This window comes from Mauremys reevesii, linkage group 11 (assembly GCF_016161935.1).
Source record: "Mauremys reevesii isolate NIE-2019 linkage group 11, ASM1616193v1, whole genome shotgun sequence".
NCBI lineage: Eukaryota > Metazoa > Chordata > Testudines > Geoemydidae > Mauremys > Mauremys reevesii.
The window spans coordinates 75,052,746-75,069,063 of record NC_052633.1 but is presented as its reverse complement, the minus strand read 5'-3'; the positions used below and the strand labels follow the sequence as shown (position 1 = coordinate 75,069,063).

General features: G+C 54.7%; 1 protein-coding gene across 1 annotated transcript in view; it reads right to left on the bottom strand.

Annotated features, from left to right (window-relative positions):
• Window positions 1–425: 425 nt before the first annotated feature.
• WNT10A (Wnt family member 10A) overlaps window positions 426–16,318 on the bottom strand; it is a 41,576-nt gene continuing 25,683 nt past the window's right edge. The window contains exon 4 of the mRNA XM_039494955.1: window positions 426–926. Coding sequence (XP_039350889.1) covers window positions 459–926 — 468 coding nt within the window. The 3' untranslated portion in view covers window positions 426–458. The remainder of the gene's footprint in view (window positions 927–16,318) is intronic.

Below are 16,318 nucleotides of genomic sequence, written 5' to 3'. Positions count from 1 at the left end.
CTGCCGGGATATTTAGTCCCCTGCGCCCTGGAGGTCTCTGCACGTGTCCACGCTGGGCAGGGACAGAGCTTTCGCTGGAGCTGCTCGCGGCCCGAATCCCGTCCATGCTTTGCCGCCCGTGGGCTGCGGCTGATGCTGTCCCTGAACAGAAGGAACGGTACCTAGCTCGGAAACGCTCCCCCATCCCTCCCATCCCACCCCCGCCCTGCTACCCAGTTGCCCTGCCGTGCCCCGGCACGGGGTCTCTCCCCCAGCGGGAGCGGTGGTGGGTTTGCCCAGGCAGCCGTCTGAACGCTCCCCACGGCAGGAGCTGGTGCCGACAAAGGGTGGAAGGTGTGTGGTGCATTAACCAGTGCTGGGCAGCCCCCCTGGGAGCTGCTCCCCCTGCTCCACCCTGAGGTCCCGGCTGGAGCATGCGTCCCGTGGCTGCCGCGCGCCGGCCCGCGGCCCTGCCCGCCTCACTTGCAGACGCTGACCCACTCGGTGCGGCGACACTCCTCGCAGGCCACGAAGCAGCACCAGTGGAACTTGCAGTTGCAGCGCTCGCTGCGCGTCTGGCGCAGGATGTTGTGGCCGCGCCCGCAGCACAGGCTCTCGCAGTTGTCCATGCCCGGGCTGCTCTTGTTGCACAGCCGGCCCTGGGTGCCCATGGAGTCCAGGGCCGGCTCCCGCTCGCAGAAGTCGGGCGACTTCTCGAAGTAGATGAGGTCGCCGATGCTGGCGCGGCGCCGGTGCCGCGCGTGGCCTGGCTCCAGCTGCCCCGTGTTCCTGTTGTGGGGCCGGATCAGCGTGGCCCCGGAGAAGCGCTCCTTGAGCACGGAGCCCACCAGGCGGAACTCGGGGGTCACCTGCCAGCACGTCTTCAGCTGGCAGCTCCCGGAGGTGCCGTGGCACTTGCATTTCCTCCGCATGTTATCCAGCACCACCTGCGGGGGACAAGGAGGTTTGTTAAGCCCAGCACAGCCCCCCCTGCTGCAAACGCGGTGCAGAGAGCAAACCGGCCCCCGGGTGCAATTGGCACCGAGCGGGAGCTCGCTGCACCGGAGCAGCACTCGCCTTCACTCTGGCTCATTAACAAGCCGTGTTCATCGGTAACAGCAGCCACGTGAGCCCTGGTCTTTAGGGAAGAGGGTTGATGGTACCTGAAGGTGCCGGTTAGCGAGAGAGCACAGGGCTGGGCTGAGAGACCCAGGCTGGATTCGTGGCGCAGTGACCGTGGCCCTCTGGGGATGTGCGCTGTGACTGCTCACACGTAGACACGCCAGGCTGGCTTTGATGCAGCACAGGGGGTGACATGGGTTAGCGCCACCCGCCCAGAACCCGGCTACGAAGTGCAGCTACCGACTGTGACTCAGGCTGGCTCTGATCAGGCTGGATCGCCGGTGCCATCACACCTCCCGCCTGCAGACCCTCCGTTTTCCCAGCAGTAAAATGGGGAAGCTCCCTCCCTGCCTCCCAGGAGAGCGGTGAAGACAAAACTCCTCACTGAGTGCGAGGTGCTCGGATGCTCCGGTGATGAAGGGCAGGTGAGTAGCTGGAGAAAGAAGCACCAGCCACAGACAGACGCTGGAGCCTAAAGGCCGTTTGCTACCTGATTGCACAAGGGCTGCACACAGCTCATAAACCCCAGTGTGGACACAACGTGAACGGTTGTTGCAGGGCAGCTTGCGGCTAAAGGGGGCTGGACCAAACCTGCACGTCCTGCTTGTGCTAAACGTCCCCTCGTGTTAAAACATCTCTGAAAATGCCAGTGTGGCAGAGCCACTCGCTGCTTTTGCTGGGCAGCTTGGAAATAGAGCCGACCAGAACAGGCAGCTGCTGCCACATCGCCGCCCTCCTGGCAAGGAAAGCAGCTGCTCGTGAGCACTAAACTCTGCAGCCCTCATCAGCAGGGCCTTCTCCCTTCCCCGCTCCCTTCCAGGGTCTATCCACCTCCTGCCATTAACGCAGCCAGCACGCACCACTAAAGCCATCCAGCTGAGCCGGCCGGTTTCTGGGCACCGCAATCTCTTTCTCGGTCCATGATGCTTCTCACGAAGGCCACTGCAGTCTCTTGATTGTTGCCTAAATCTGTTACTGTGAGTGAAGGCGTTTGCCGTTCCGAGGGAATTCACACTGGATGCCCCTAGTTAGGAGCCAGAAACTCTTGAGTAACTTGGAGCCTCAAGCAGAGGTGAACAGAATAACATAAGAACGGCCAGACTAGGTCCATCCAGCCCAGTGTCCTGTCTGCCGACAGTGGCCAATGCCAGGTGCCCCAGAGGGAGTGAACCTAACAGGCAATGATCAAGTGATCTCTCTCCTGCCATCCATCTCCATCCTCTGACACACAGAGGCTAGGGACACCATTCCTTACCCAGCCTGGCTAATAGCAATTAATGGACTTAACCTCCATGAATTTATCCAGTTCTCTTTTAAACCCTGTTATAGTCCTGGCCTTCACAACCTCCTCAGGCAGGGAGTTCCACAAGTTGACTGTGCGCTGCGTGAAGAAGAACTTCTTTTTATTTGTTTTAAACCTGCTGCCCATTCATTTCATTTGGTGCCCCCTAGTTCTTATATTATGGGAACAAGTAAATAACTTTTCCTTATCCACTTTCTCCACATCACTCATGATTTTAGAGACCTCTATCATATCCCCCCTTAGTTTCCTCTTTTCCAAGCTGAAAAGTCCCAGCCTCTTTAATCTCTCCTCATATGGGACCCGTTCCAAACCCCTAATCATTTTAGTTGCCCTTTTCTGAACTTTTTCTAATGCCAGTATATCTTTTTTGAGATGAGGAGACCACATCTGTACGCAGTATTCAAGATGTGGGCGTACCATGGATTTATATAAGGGCCATAAGATATTCTCCGTCTTATTCTCTATCCCTTTTTTAATGATTCCTAGCATCCTGTTTGCTTTTTTGACTGCTGCTGCACACTGCGTGGACGTCTTCAGGGAACTATCCACGATGACTCCAAGATCTCTTTCCTGATTAGTTGTAGCTAAATTAGCCGCCTTCATATTGTATGTGTAGTTGGGGTTATTTTTCCAATGTGCGTTACTTTACATTTATCAACATTACATTTCATTTGCCATTTTGTTGCCCAATCATTTAGTTTTGTGAGATCTTTTTGAAGTTCTTCACAGTCTGCTTTGGTCTTAACTATCTTGAGCAATTTAGTATCAAATTGTATCAAACTTTGCCACCTCACTCTTTACCCCTTTCTCCAGATCATTTAATAGGTGGCCCCTATTACGCTGAGCTAAAGGAAAATCTCCATGAGCTGTTAGCAGTATAGGTCCTAGGACACACTATGAGCAGTTCTGATTCCAGTCAGTAGAGGGCAGCAGCCTCTCTGACACAAACAGGGACGGAGCAAGAGAGATCCAGCCAACCACTACCTTACAATACCACACACAGAGAGACGCAGGGTTGTACTTTGCACACACACACGGTTGTACTTTGACAGATGTTTGAAACAGAACCACGAGGTTTTTAGGCAAAATAGAGCAAAATATCAAATCTCCCCCAGGTCTACCTCTTTCACCTGGGCTCTGGCAGACCTGGGGGGATTTGACTGATTTTTCTTGTCCTTTCTTATGACAAACCAAAAGTCTGCCCCTGGAGCCAGCGTCTGACCCCAGAGCCCCTCTCGGTTCTGTTTAAAATCCTTGAGATTTTATAGAGCCGTGTTGCAGTGTGTCCCTGCCTCTCTACATCCCGACTCTGCTGGGTCCCCTCCACCCTTCATCTAACCAGACTTCGGGTCAAAAATACCAGCGTCTGCCTTGCCTGTGGCTCTCGGCACAGGGACTGTAGTATTATTCTCTGTGACGTGGGGGGCAATGGAGGGGTCCCTGTGATATGTGTTGGGGGAGGATGTACATATGGTGTGTGTTTGGGGGTCACATCTGCCCTGCAAAAGACTGTATAATGATAGTGTTGCCAACTCGTGTGATATTTGGTTTATTTCTTAATGCCCCAGCTCCTGGAGTCCTGTGATTATGAGGAGACTCGGGTTTCATTTAAAAAGGAAGAAGGAGTAAGGCCCAATGGGAGTTAGGTTCCGAAACACCTTTGAGGATCTGGACTGAGGTTTCTAGCCCTCCTGGTTGCAGAGGAAAACCTGGCATGAGCATGATCTAAAGGCTCAGGAACCAGCCAGCCTAGGCCAGGATAACGGCTTCGCCCACGTGCTGCAGCCCTGAAAAGGGGGAACACGATGGGAGGCTGTGTGAGGGGAGGCGTTCCCCATAGAGCTAGGGACGCGTCTTCCATCGGACAGGGCTGTGCACACGGTGGGTCGCCCACGTTCAAGGCAGATGAATTCAGAGGAGCCGGTGCTGAGGCCGACAGGGGGCTGGAGGGCCGCTCTCACCAGATCCGATTGCTGTCTCTGATTGCAGGGAGCAGGCAAACCCCAGGAAGAGAGGAGAGTTACGGGAGCCAAAGGGGATAAACTGGCCACAAACAGACACAGGCTGGGCAGCGGAGGAGGGAGGAACGGGGGCTGTCTGCTCTGAAGATGGAACTTGACCAGTTTACGTAGGGGATGATCTGTGGGGGCAGCCTGGGATGTGCTGACCCAAGATGTCCCTCCCCATCCAATGGTCCGATTCCTAAGCAGACCCCAGTATTTATTATTCCTAAATAGTGCGGGATCAGGGGGCCTGTCTGAGTGCTGGGGGCTGGCAGCGCCGTGGTGCCCAGCTCCTCCCCGCGGCCGTGGCGCAGGGCGTGGGCATGATGGGTTTGGCTGGCACCGTGCTGGGTGCAGGTGGCGTGCTGGTGTGGTTAGCCCTGGTCAGCACGCAGGCCCCTGGGCTCCGCGTGGGGACGCAGCAGGCCTTGCTTAGGGTGGAGGCAATGCTGCGTGTGGTTGCTGCAGGGTGTGGGTGGACAGGGCAGGTGTTTGTGGTTCTGGCCAGGAGCCGGGAGTCGGTGGTTTGTGGGGACTCGGGGAGGGCGGTTGGTTTGTTTGATGGCCTGTGTGGGTGGAAGAACGTTGGCCAAAGGCTGGCTGGAAGCCAGAGCGTTCCCCTGGAACGGAGGCTGCTGCTGCTGACAGCCGGGGTGCAAGGAATGGGAGGTGCTGGGCGTGAGCAGGAACGGAGGCTGGAGCTGAGACGGGAGGGGGGCCTGCTCCTGATCGCTGGCCTCCCCAGGCCACACACACACTCCCAGGGTCAGGGCGGGGTGAGCCCACTAGATGCCCCCAGGTGTGCCAGCCTGGAACAGTGTCCGTATCCTGCAATTCAGCCTATTGTACCAACCCCCCCGCACCCAGCAGGGTCCCCAGCCCACCCAGCGGCTGCGCCGGACCCCCCGAACTGCCTCGCTAGCACGTCCCGGGGGCAGAGCTCAGCACCTCCAGCCCGGGAAAGCCCGGCTCTGGGAGGGCTGGGAAGGGCCTTTGCTGGGTTGAACAGGTAACTCCGGCTGGCCAGGCCCAGAGCCAGTGGAGCCATGCGCAGCATCGGTACCGCTCCCAAGATCTCCGGGCTCTGCCCCCCGCCTGTGGAACAGCTGTGCCCCCTAGGACCACTAGTGTATCCCTGGCAGCATCCCAGGGCACCTGAGCGCCACCGGCCCGGCCTACGTCTGCCTGCCCAGACAGCTGGATCGGGTGAGACCCCAGCCACGGCTCTGGTGCCCTGCCCAGGGTTGGCCTGTTGGGGGCACCCGTCCCGCCATGGCCCAGCACAGCCCTGGCTCTGGAGCACAGATTGAGCAGCCCCCACCACGCGGGAACCGTGTAATAAGGAAAATTAGCACCAACTTACAGAGCACGAGGAGCTGGGAGGCATTCGCCACTTTGCAGCTCTTTGCACCGCGTTTCGCGGTGGGGAGGCAATTGCCTGTGCACCGTTCAGGGCGCCTGCCTCGAGCCGGTGCAGCCTGGCACGGGCGCTGGTGGCAGAGCCCCTTCCCGCGGCAGAAGGTCCCACAGGAGCTGCACCGGCCTGGCCAAGCCCCAAACAGCCCCAAGGCCTTGGCTCAGCCAAACGCCTGGACGCTTCCCCAGACCCAATGCTCCGGGCAGCCTGGCGCGCTCTGTGGCACCGCACCCGGGCCCCCTCCGGGCCACCGGATGCCCAAATAGCTGTGGTTGTGGAAGCCCCTCTCCCACATACAGCTGCCCATCTGTCTCACGTGTGTCCGCGCAACTCATGCTTCTGCGGCCCCCCCCCCATGATCATTGCACTGTGGAATGAGCACTCCGGTCACGCAATGACTCCAGAGCACCGTGCCCCACCTGCTCGGCACCGGGCCTTGGCTCCCTACGCTGGTCTCTGCTCTCCACGGGCCTGGCCCAAGCTACCTGAGACGCCTCCCTGCCTGCAGGGCTGCGGAACTGGCAACCACTGGAGCGAGGCCGGGCCATCGGCGCACAGGGGCTCACCTGGGGGACCTGCTGCTGGGCCTTCGGGATTGACACCCTTCGCCTCAGCTGGCCCTGGAGCGAGAGGAGGGGAGGGGGCGGAGGGCAAGAACTGGAGCCCGTGGGTACAGCCTGCTGCTCAGTCGCAGCACGGACCGGAGCCGGGCCAGCATGTCGAATGAGCTGGAGGGCTCAGAGCCTCCATCTTCTCCCAGGCACTGCTACAGACTAGGGACCGACCGGCTAGGCAGAAAAGGACCTAGGGGTTACAGTGGACGAGAAGCTGGATAGGAGTCAGCAGGGTGCCCTTGTTGCCAAGGAGGCTAATGGCATTGTGGGCTGTATAGGTAGGGGCATTGCCAGCAGATCCAGGGACGTGATCATTCCCCTCTAGTCGACATTGGTGAGGCCTCATCTGGAGTCCTGTGTCCAGTTTTGGGCCCCACACTACAAGGAGGATGTGGACAAATTGGAAAGAGTCCAGCGGAGGGCAACAAAAATGATGAGGGGGCTGGAGCACATGACTTATGAGGAGAGGCTGAGGGAACTGGGATTGTTTAGTCTGCAGAAGAGAAGATATGGGGGGATTTGATAGCTGCTTTCAGCTACCTGAAGAGGGGTTCCAAAGAGGATGGATCTAGACTGTTCTCAGTGGTGGCAGATGACAGAACAAGGAGCAATGGTCTCAAGTTGCAGTGGGGGAGGTCTAGGTTGGATATTAGCAAACACTATTTCACTAGGAGGGTGGTGAAGCACTGGAATGGGTTCCCTAGGGAGGTGGTGGAATCTCCTTCCTTAGAGGTTTTTAAGGTCAGGCTTGACAAAGCCCTGGCTGGGGTGATTTAGTTGGGGTTGGTTCTGCTTTGAGCAGGGGGTTGGACTAGATCCCTCCTGAGGTCCCTTCCAACCCCGATATTCTCTGAGTCCAAGATATTTCCATGTGGGCTAGAAATCCTGCGGGGAGGGCGAGCACCACCTCTCCCTGTTCTAGCCCTCCCCAGGCGCGTGTTACCCTTTGCTCCACCAGCATCGATCACTTCCCTGGCCACGGAAGGGCTCAGCTGCGCCCGTGCTGTGTTCCTAGTGGCTAGAAGGAAGGTGACATTGTTGTAACTGAGGCTCTAGCGTGCACCTGTCTCCAGGGTCCAACTCTGCTCTCAGTGGCACTGATGTAACCGCAGGGCTAATGTTAGGTGGACACAGAGCTGTGCCCGGAAGTTTTGGAGATTGGAGTGGAGGTAGCTGCTGTGAGCTCTGGCTTTGTCCCCGGCCCGTGGCCTGGAAATCCCCGGGGGGGCCCTGGGTGTGTTATCACGGCCCAGGGAAACAGCCCATCTGCGTATCTGAGCTGCCCCTGGCCGGGGGGACTCCCATCTCAGAGAGCACCCGCCTCGCACACCCATGCCTGCCCCGACCACGCTGCCCCGCTGAAAGGGGCTGCTGGCGCGTGCACCAGCCCTGGGCGGCCACCGGCCTGGAAGGAGGATCTGGGTTCCTCAGGCACACACACTCCTAGAATGTGAGAGTGAAGTAACTGAAAGGGCTGAGGAAAGGGGGGTGTCTGTGCCCCCCCCACGCTCTCAGCTCCAAAGGTGCCACACAGACGCCGTGTGCCAGGCAAGAGCTCACAGTCCAAGAAGCCCAGACAGAAAGGAAGGACTGTTATCCCCAATGCACAGATGGGGAAACTGAGGCCCAGGCACTAGGCTGCATCGCAGCCAATCCAGCGATGTTGAGCTCCACAGGGCTGCACTCAGAGACAGGCGAGGCCCTGCTAGTGTGTGTTAGCAACGTGTGAGCTAAACTCAACCCCCCCTCCGAGTTAAGCCCCGTGGTCCCATGGGGCAGCTGGGGCAGGGCCCTCCCAAGTCCCATTAACCACGAGCTCATCCATTCTTCCGTGCCCGGACACACCTCTGCCCTTGTTCACTGACACACATGTCATTGCACATGCATGCTCGGGCTCCCCCCCTCCCCCCCCCCCCGCTTCCCACACACACCCAAAGCATTTTATTGCCATTCTTAACTCCGGGAAGCCTTTGTTGTGAGATTAATAGGCTCCTGCTCCCCTTTCATCTCAGCCCTCTGATCCTGAGCACTCCATAAAATACAACCCTACAAGGGAGCTGGGCTCTGGGGTCCCGTCCCTCGCCCTCCCTCAGGCCCCATTCTCAGCTGTTCTGTTCCTGTGTTATGGCTCTGGAAACCCCCTCTCCAAGGGGATGGACCAGTGCCGTCTAGCTGAGGCCAGGTGCCAGCGACCGCAGCATTCTGAGGCCGAGAAGAAACTCCATTTTGGGTCACGGTGCCAGGCGTCCCATTTATCAGCTGTGACCGTCCCAGGCCAGCTGGGAGCGAAGCCTGCCCAGGCATGTAGGTGGAGGGATACGGAAAGTAGTACCAAGAAAAACGCGTCAAACTGCTCTCTAAACCGTTGCTCAGAGCGCTGCGAAACCGGCGGCGCACCCCAGCCACGTGGGGACGGGCAGAGATCTATAGGCACCCATTTGGGGTGGCTTCCACACTGCATCCATCCCAAAGCCATGCCGATAAAACCTGTGCCCCAGCCCGGCCTGTAGCCCAACAGAGCGAACATGGATTAGCAGGGAGTAACTGCACCTCACGCCCTCTCTCCCCCCTTCCGTCTCAAGCGGTCCCCGAGCGCTTTGCAGGGTGGGATTATTGAAACCCCTCAGCACCCGGCACAATGCGGCCCTATGCAAAGACAGGAATAGCTACACCACCACTCAAATGCAGCCACCTCTGGGCTAGGACATGGCAGCTGATTAACTGTTCAGAGCAAAACTCCACCGCAGTTTGCTGTGTGGGTGTGGGTGTGTGTTACAAAATATAACTAAAAAATAAAATAAAAACTCAGCCTTGGAACCAGCTAGTCATGCCCATAGTGTCACAGGGGTTCCTAGCCCTGACAGTGTCCTCCCCTTCCCCGGTGGTTTTATACCCATTTGTCAGCTCTCATCTGGAATTAGAATATTAAGTCTGTGCAGCAGGGCCCTCTGGGTCTGTGCACTGCTAGCACAACGGGGTGCCAGCCCTGCGTCGGGGCTCGTGGGCCTGCTACACTGCAAGTACGAATCACATAGAATCACAGACTATCAGGCTTGGAAGGGACCTCAGGAGGGATCTAGTCCCACCCCCTGCTCAAAGCAGGACCAACCCCAACTAAATCATCCCAGCCAGGGCTTTGTCAAGCCGGGCCTTAAAAACCTCTAAGGATGGAGATTCCACCACCTCCCTAGGGAACCCATTCCAGTGCCTCACCACCCTCCTAGTGAGATAGTGTTTCCTAATATCCAACCTAGACCTCCCCCACTGCAACTTGAGACCATTGCTCCTTGTTCTGTCACCTGCCACCACTGAGAACAGTTTAGATCCATCCTCTTTGGAACCCCCTTCAGGTAGTTGAAGGCTGCTATCAAATCCCCCCTCACTCTTCTCTTCTGCAGACTAAACAAGCCCAGTCCCCTCAGCCTCTCCTCATCAGTCATGTGCTCCAGCCCCCTAATCATTTTTGTTGCCCTCCGCTGGACTCTTTCCAATTTATCCACATCCTTGTAGTGTGGGGCCCAACTGGACACAGTACCCCAGAGGAGGCCTCACCAATGTCGAATAGAGGGGAATGATCACGTCCCTCGATCTGCTGGCAATGCCCCTACTTATACAGCCCACAATGCCGTTAGCCTTCTGGGCATCTCACTTACCCTGCAGGGAGAACTGAGAGAGGTGGATGATAAAGACCATGAGTTAGTCTGGGCAGGAGTCCCCTTGGTAAATAGCCCCATTCTTGTGGGAAATGCCATGAGAGAAGCTGGGCCTGGATGACAGAGGATGGATCGCGTGATAATTGCCCTGTTCTGTTCATTGCCTCTGAAGCATCCAGCACCGGCCACTATCAGAGACAGGACACGGGGCTAGACGGACCCTTGGTCTGCCCCAGTGTGGCCGTTCTTATGAGAGTTTAAGGAGCTGGATAATTATGGACTGTCTCTGCTCTCCACACCGGCTGTGGTTTTCTAGGTTCATTGTTTGCTCGGTGCATAGGGATTTACTCAGCAGAACTCCGGTTTCACTCTGGGACACGTGGCACCGTCCCCGTGCTGAGTGGTCGCAGACTCAGGAGGCCGGGAAATCGCCTGGCCAGGCAGCAGCGTGCGTGCTGCACAGGGCTGGGCATTCATCCTTGAAGCTGCACAGCACAATAGCCAGCCAGCGACTCCCTCCAGCATCATCCGGGGCCAGCGCTCGCTGTCACGGCCCCAGCGGCTTTCACGAGAGCCGTGCCCGGGAGTGGCAGCTGCGCGGGGGTGATGAAATCTGAAGCCGCTGGGAAGCAGTGTCTGAGCAGGGAGGACACATGCCGAAGAGGTCAGACATTGGGGGGGATAAAGAATCAAGGGACTACAGGATAGAAAACAATACGTGGCTGCACAGCGCCCGCTTAGCAGTAATGGGTCACCCTCGGCTGCTTCTAAACCTGTATCACACCCACCGCCACACTCCCCTGGCCAGGTCGTGCCTCCCTCCAGCTTAGCTGCACCTAAACAGCCGCTAATGAAGAGATCCGCTGTGGTCTCCAGGAGCCAGTGATGAAAGCACCAGTGTCCGAGTCATTTCTAACTGGACAGCAGCTGAGGCCACCGGCGCAAGGCTGGGCTGCGGCCCTGTGGCTTTGCCCTGAGTCCAGCCTGCCAGGCTCTCCCAGTACCAACCTCTAGCGCCTTTGCAGAGGTGCTTGCAAGCAGGGTGAGGTCGCACCAGCACGGCTCAGGGATCTGAACGTGCCTTCGCTGCGGGTTTGCACTGGGGCAGCTTCACCACTTGGGATAATTGCAGCCAATCCCCAGTGTAGACAGAGCCTCTGTCCAGTCTTTGTGGCCGGGACAACCAGCCACTGACAGATTTCAGGGGCTTTTCACCCAGGCAGGCAGATTTGCAGTTTCTACGTTGGCAGCAGGGACCGTGGCCTGTTTTTTGCCTCCAGTCTCAACTCTGGGCTCAATCAGGAATATTCCCATGGGCAGGGGTCAGGAATGAGAGAAGACATGAGATAACACAGACGGGAATCCGCGTCCTACGCACTTTCCATGGCTGACTTGAACAAACTTGTCGGAATCGCGTGTGTGATTCCTGACAGCGCCTGCTGGACAGAAATGTTCAGTTGTGCCCTTGGCTGCGTACTGCCACTAGCAAGTGGCGATTTCCCGTCAGCGTGTGATCAGGGCTCTTGGACCGGGGCGCCCGAATTCTATCCTAGCTCTGGCCATGGCATTTCAAGTGGCCTCCGCATGCAACGGCCCCTGCCGCCTGCGTTCTGTAATGGCAGCCGGCACTAGGCTTCCACGCCTGCTAGCCCCAGAGAAGCCACGAGCAGTGTCCATGTCCGGCTCAGAGACCTGGGTGTGCCACTCGCCCCGTGGTACTAGAGTAACCTCGTGGTGCAATGCCCCAACACCTGCGTTAGACAGGAGGCCACACTAGCTAACCACGGTTGCCCCTTCTGCCCTTAACATCTATGAAACCCACAGCGACCGTTCTGTACAGAAAGGGGCGTTGCATGAACCTGCACTGTGCACTCCAGACATCCCCCACCATGTGTGCCGTCTGCCGCCATTTCTGATTAACCTTTCCAGGAAAATTCAGCCTGAGGCAGATGCCCAGCTTTGGAAATGTCAGCTCGGATGGTTGAAGTTTGGCAAAGTTATAAGCGGCTGAAAATAGGGCCTTATAATGGGAAGTGTCAGAGAACCTTAACTTTGGGCAGGACTACCAGCAGGCTAGGAGAGCCCGTGCGAAGCAACAAGCAAGGGCCTGATTCTCCCATGCCCTTCATTATAAATGGGCTCAGTGTACGTGCGTGTGTGGTTTACACACTTACTGCCGGTTCATAATGAAGCACATGGGAGAATCAAGCCTTTACTTGCTACTCTACACTGGCCTGTATCGGATGGACTCAGAACTCCTCAGCTGTGTGTCACATTAACAGGTGTGTTGTGAGCAAGACACGAGAAGTCGTTCTTCCGCTCTACTCTGCGCTGATCAGGCCTCAGCTGGAGTCTTGTGTCCAGTTCTGGGCACCGCATTTCAAGAAAGATGTGGAGAAACTGGAGAGGGTCCGGAGAAGAGCAACAAGAATGATTAAAGGTCTAGAGAACATGACCTAGGAAGGACGGCTGAAAGAATTGGGTTTATTTAGTTTGGAAAAGAGAAGACGGAGAGGGGACATGAGAGCAGTTTTCAGGTATCTAAAAGGGTGTCATCAGGAGGAGGGAGAAAACTTGTTCACCTCAGCCTCTAAGGATAGAACAAGAAGCAATGAGCTTAAACTGCAGCAAGGGAGGTTTAGGTTGGACATTAGGAAAAAGTTCCTAACTGTCCGGGTGGTTAAACACTGGAATAAACTGCCTAGGGAGGTTGTGGATGTGACGTTATTGATATAAATGGGGACCATATAGAACATGGGTTGCAACCAAGGTCCTGTAGTGGCACCAAATCCTAAGTAAAGGGGGTCATATAAGGTGTCCAAGACCAGGTTCCGGGTTGCTGGTTATAATTATGCTGTCTGTATGTCTGTATCATTTTTAGTTGAAGTTATGAATGTTGGCTCTATGCTGTCAATATTTCAAGTTTGTGCTGTGCTTCTGGGGGAAGCCTCCCAGACAAGCTGGTGTTAGCTCTGCCTAGCCTGTTTGATGGCCCATTAGGGACCATTAAGGACACAATGGACCCATGGAGAGAAGGCAGACACACCTTGTGACTCAGCAAAGTATGCAGGGACTGGCTCATGTGACTCAAGGCTCCATTTTGCTGTAAAATTCCACAGTGAAGACAAAGGGATTCTTACACCTGGAAAAGTCTATATAAGCCTAATGCCTCATCTCCATCTTGTCTTCAATCCTGCTTCTGACCTCTGGAGGGACTTTGCTACAAACTGAAGCTTTACACAGGGGACTGAACGACCCATCCCGGTGGGGGATGTATTCCAGAGACTTAATCTAAACCTGCAGTTTACTCCAGCACTGCTGCAAGCCTGAACTAAGAACTTTGCCATTACTGTATGTAATTGATTGCATTTAACCAATTCTACCTCTCTTCTCTACCTTTTTCCCTTTGTAAATAAACCTTTAGATTTTAGATTCTAAAGGATTGGCAACAGCGTGATTTGTGGGTAAGATCTGATGTGTATATTGACCTGGGTCTGGGGCTTGGTCCTTTGGGATCGAGGGAACCTTTTTCTTTTATTGGGGTGTTGGTTTTCATAACCATTCATCCCCAGGACGAGTGCACTGGTGGTGATGCTGGGAGACTGGAGTGTCTAAGGAAATTGCTTGTGTGACTTGTGGTTAGCCAGTGGGGTGAGACCAAAGTCCTTTTTGTCTGGCTGGTTTGGTTTGCCTTAGAGGTGGAAAAACCCCAGCCTAGGGCTGTGACTGCCCTGTTTAAGCAATTGGTCCTGATTTGGCACTCTCAGTTGGGTCCCGCCAGAACAGCTCCGTCACAGTGGAATCTCCATCTTTGGAGATATTTAAGAGCAGGTTAGAGAAATGTCTGTCCGGGATGGTCTAGACAGTATTTGGTCCTGCCATGAGGGCAGGGGACTGGACTCGATGACCTCTCGAGGTCCCTTCCAGTCCTAGAGTCTATGAATAGGATCTATATTGTTAAGAGTGAATTGGGATTCTCCTTTAGCTTAGGGGCTTGTGGACTTGAAGCAAACGACTCTGAGGATATGTCTACACAGCAGCTAGACACCCGCAGCTTGTGCCAGCCGACTTAGGCTCTAGGAGCCTGCAGGGTGGGAGGGTCTCAGAGGTCAGGCTCCAGCCCAAGCGTCTACACAGCAAAGAAACAGCCCCGCAGCCTGAGCCCTGTGAGCCCGCGTCGGCTGGCACTGGCCAGCCAGGCGGTTTGCTTTGCTGTGTAGACACACCCTGAGTTTGATCCCGGCTGCCTCAGCAAAGTTCCTAGGTGGCTACTAATTTGTTACAGGGACAAAACAAACAAATACGTTTTGCAAAAGTACTATACATACAACATGATGGGGGCTAATTTAGCTACAACGAGTCAGGAAAAAGATCTTGGAGTTATCGTGGATAGTTCTCTGAAGATGTCCACGCAGTGTGCAGAGGCGGTCAAAAAAGCAAACAGGATGTTAGGAATCATTAAAAAGGGGATAGAGAATAAGACTGAGAATATATTATTGCCCTTATATAAATCCATGGTACGCCCGCATCTCGAATACTGTGTACAGATGTGGTCTCCTCACCTCAAAAAAGATATTCTAGCACTAGAAAAGGTTCAGAAAAGAGCAACTAAAATGATTAGGGGTTTAGAGAAGGTCCCATATGAGGAAAGATTAAAGAGGCTAGGACTCTTCAGTTTGGAAAAGAGAAGACTAAGGGGGGACATGATAGAGGTATATAAAATCATGAGTGATGTTGAGAAAGTGGATAAGGAAAAGTTATTTACTTATTCACATAATACAAGAACTAGGGGTCACCAAATGAAATTAATAGGCAGCAGGTTTAAAACAAATAAAAGGAAGTTCTTCTTCATGCGCACAGTCAACTTGTGGAACTCCTTACCTGAGGAGGTTGTGAAGGCTAGGACTATAACAATGTTTAAAAGGGGACTGGATAAATTCATGGTGGCTAAGTCCACAAATGGCTATTAGCCAGGATGGGTAAGAATGGTGTCCCTAGCCTCTGTTCGTCAGAGGATGGAGATGGATGGCAGGAGAGAGATCACTTGATCATTGCCTGTTAGGTTCACTCCCTCAGGGGCACCTGGCATTGGCCACTGTTGGTAGACAGATACTGGGCTAGATGGACCTTTGGTCTGACCCGGTACGGCCTTTCTTATGTTCTTATGTTCTTACCAAAGTCTGAGCAAGGCAAGAGCTGGCACCAGCGTGGTCTCAGCTGGGAAATCCCCGCAGAGCGATGAGGTCAGCCCACTGGTCTGTATTTCGATTATCTGCGGCTGAGACTGATGGACCTAGCGGATCAGCAAAGCACAAGCGCTTCCCAAAGAGCACCCAGAGGGTGAGCGCATGGGGAATGTTTTACTTGTCTGCACTGCCCAGCCACTAGCAGAATGGGGCCCTGCTCCGGAACAGGGGTTCCCAGATGCAACTGTAATAGAAAGAATAAGAAAATAAATAACCTGCTTGTTTTAAAATCCTATTCAACGGGTCCCATCCACCGTGCGTCACCTGCAGGGATACGGCTTGTATGGTTCTGCTCGAAGAAAAGGAACCCTCATATTAAAGGTTTTGGGGGGATTTGCAGTCAGATCTGAACAGCTGAGAGCTAGAGGAGGGGCAGCTGTGACAGCACCAATAACTAAGCCAATCACGTCATTAGAGGAGGTTTTGGAACAAACTGATAAACTAAACAGTGATAAGTCACCAGGACCAGCGGGTATCACCCAAGAGTTCTGAAGGAACTCAAATGTGACATTGCAGAACTACTAACTGACATCTGTAACCTATCATTTAAATCAGCTTCTGGACCAGATGACTGGAGGATAGCTAATGTGATGCCAATTTTTAAAAACGGCTCCAGAGGTGACCCCTTACAGGCCGGTAAGCCTGACTTCAGTACCGGGAAAACTGGTTGAAACTATAGTAAAGAACAAAATTGTCAGACACAGAGATGAACATAATTTGTTGGGGAAGAGTCAACATGGTTTTTGTACAGGGAAATCGTGCCTCACCAATCTACTGGAATTCTTTGAGGAGGGTCAACAAGCATGTGGACAAGGGGGATCCTGTGGATATAGCGTACTTAGATTTTCAGAAAGCCTTTGATAAGGTCCCTCACCAAATTAAGCAGTCATGAGTAGGAGGGAAGGTCCTCTCATGGATTGGTAACTGGTTAAAAGATAGGAAACAAGAGTAGGAATAAATGGTCAGTTTTCAGAATGGAGA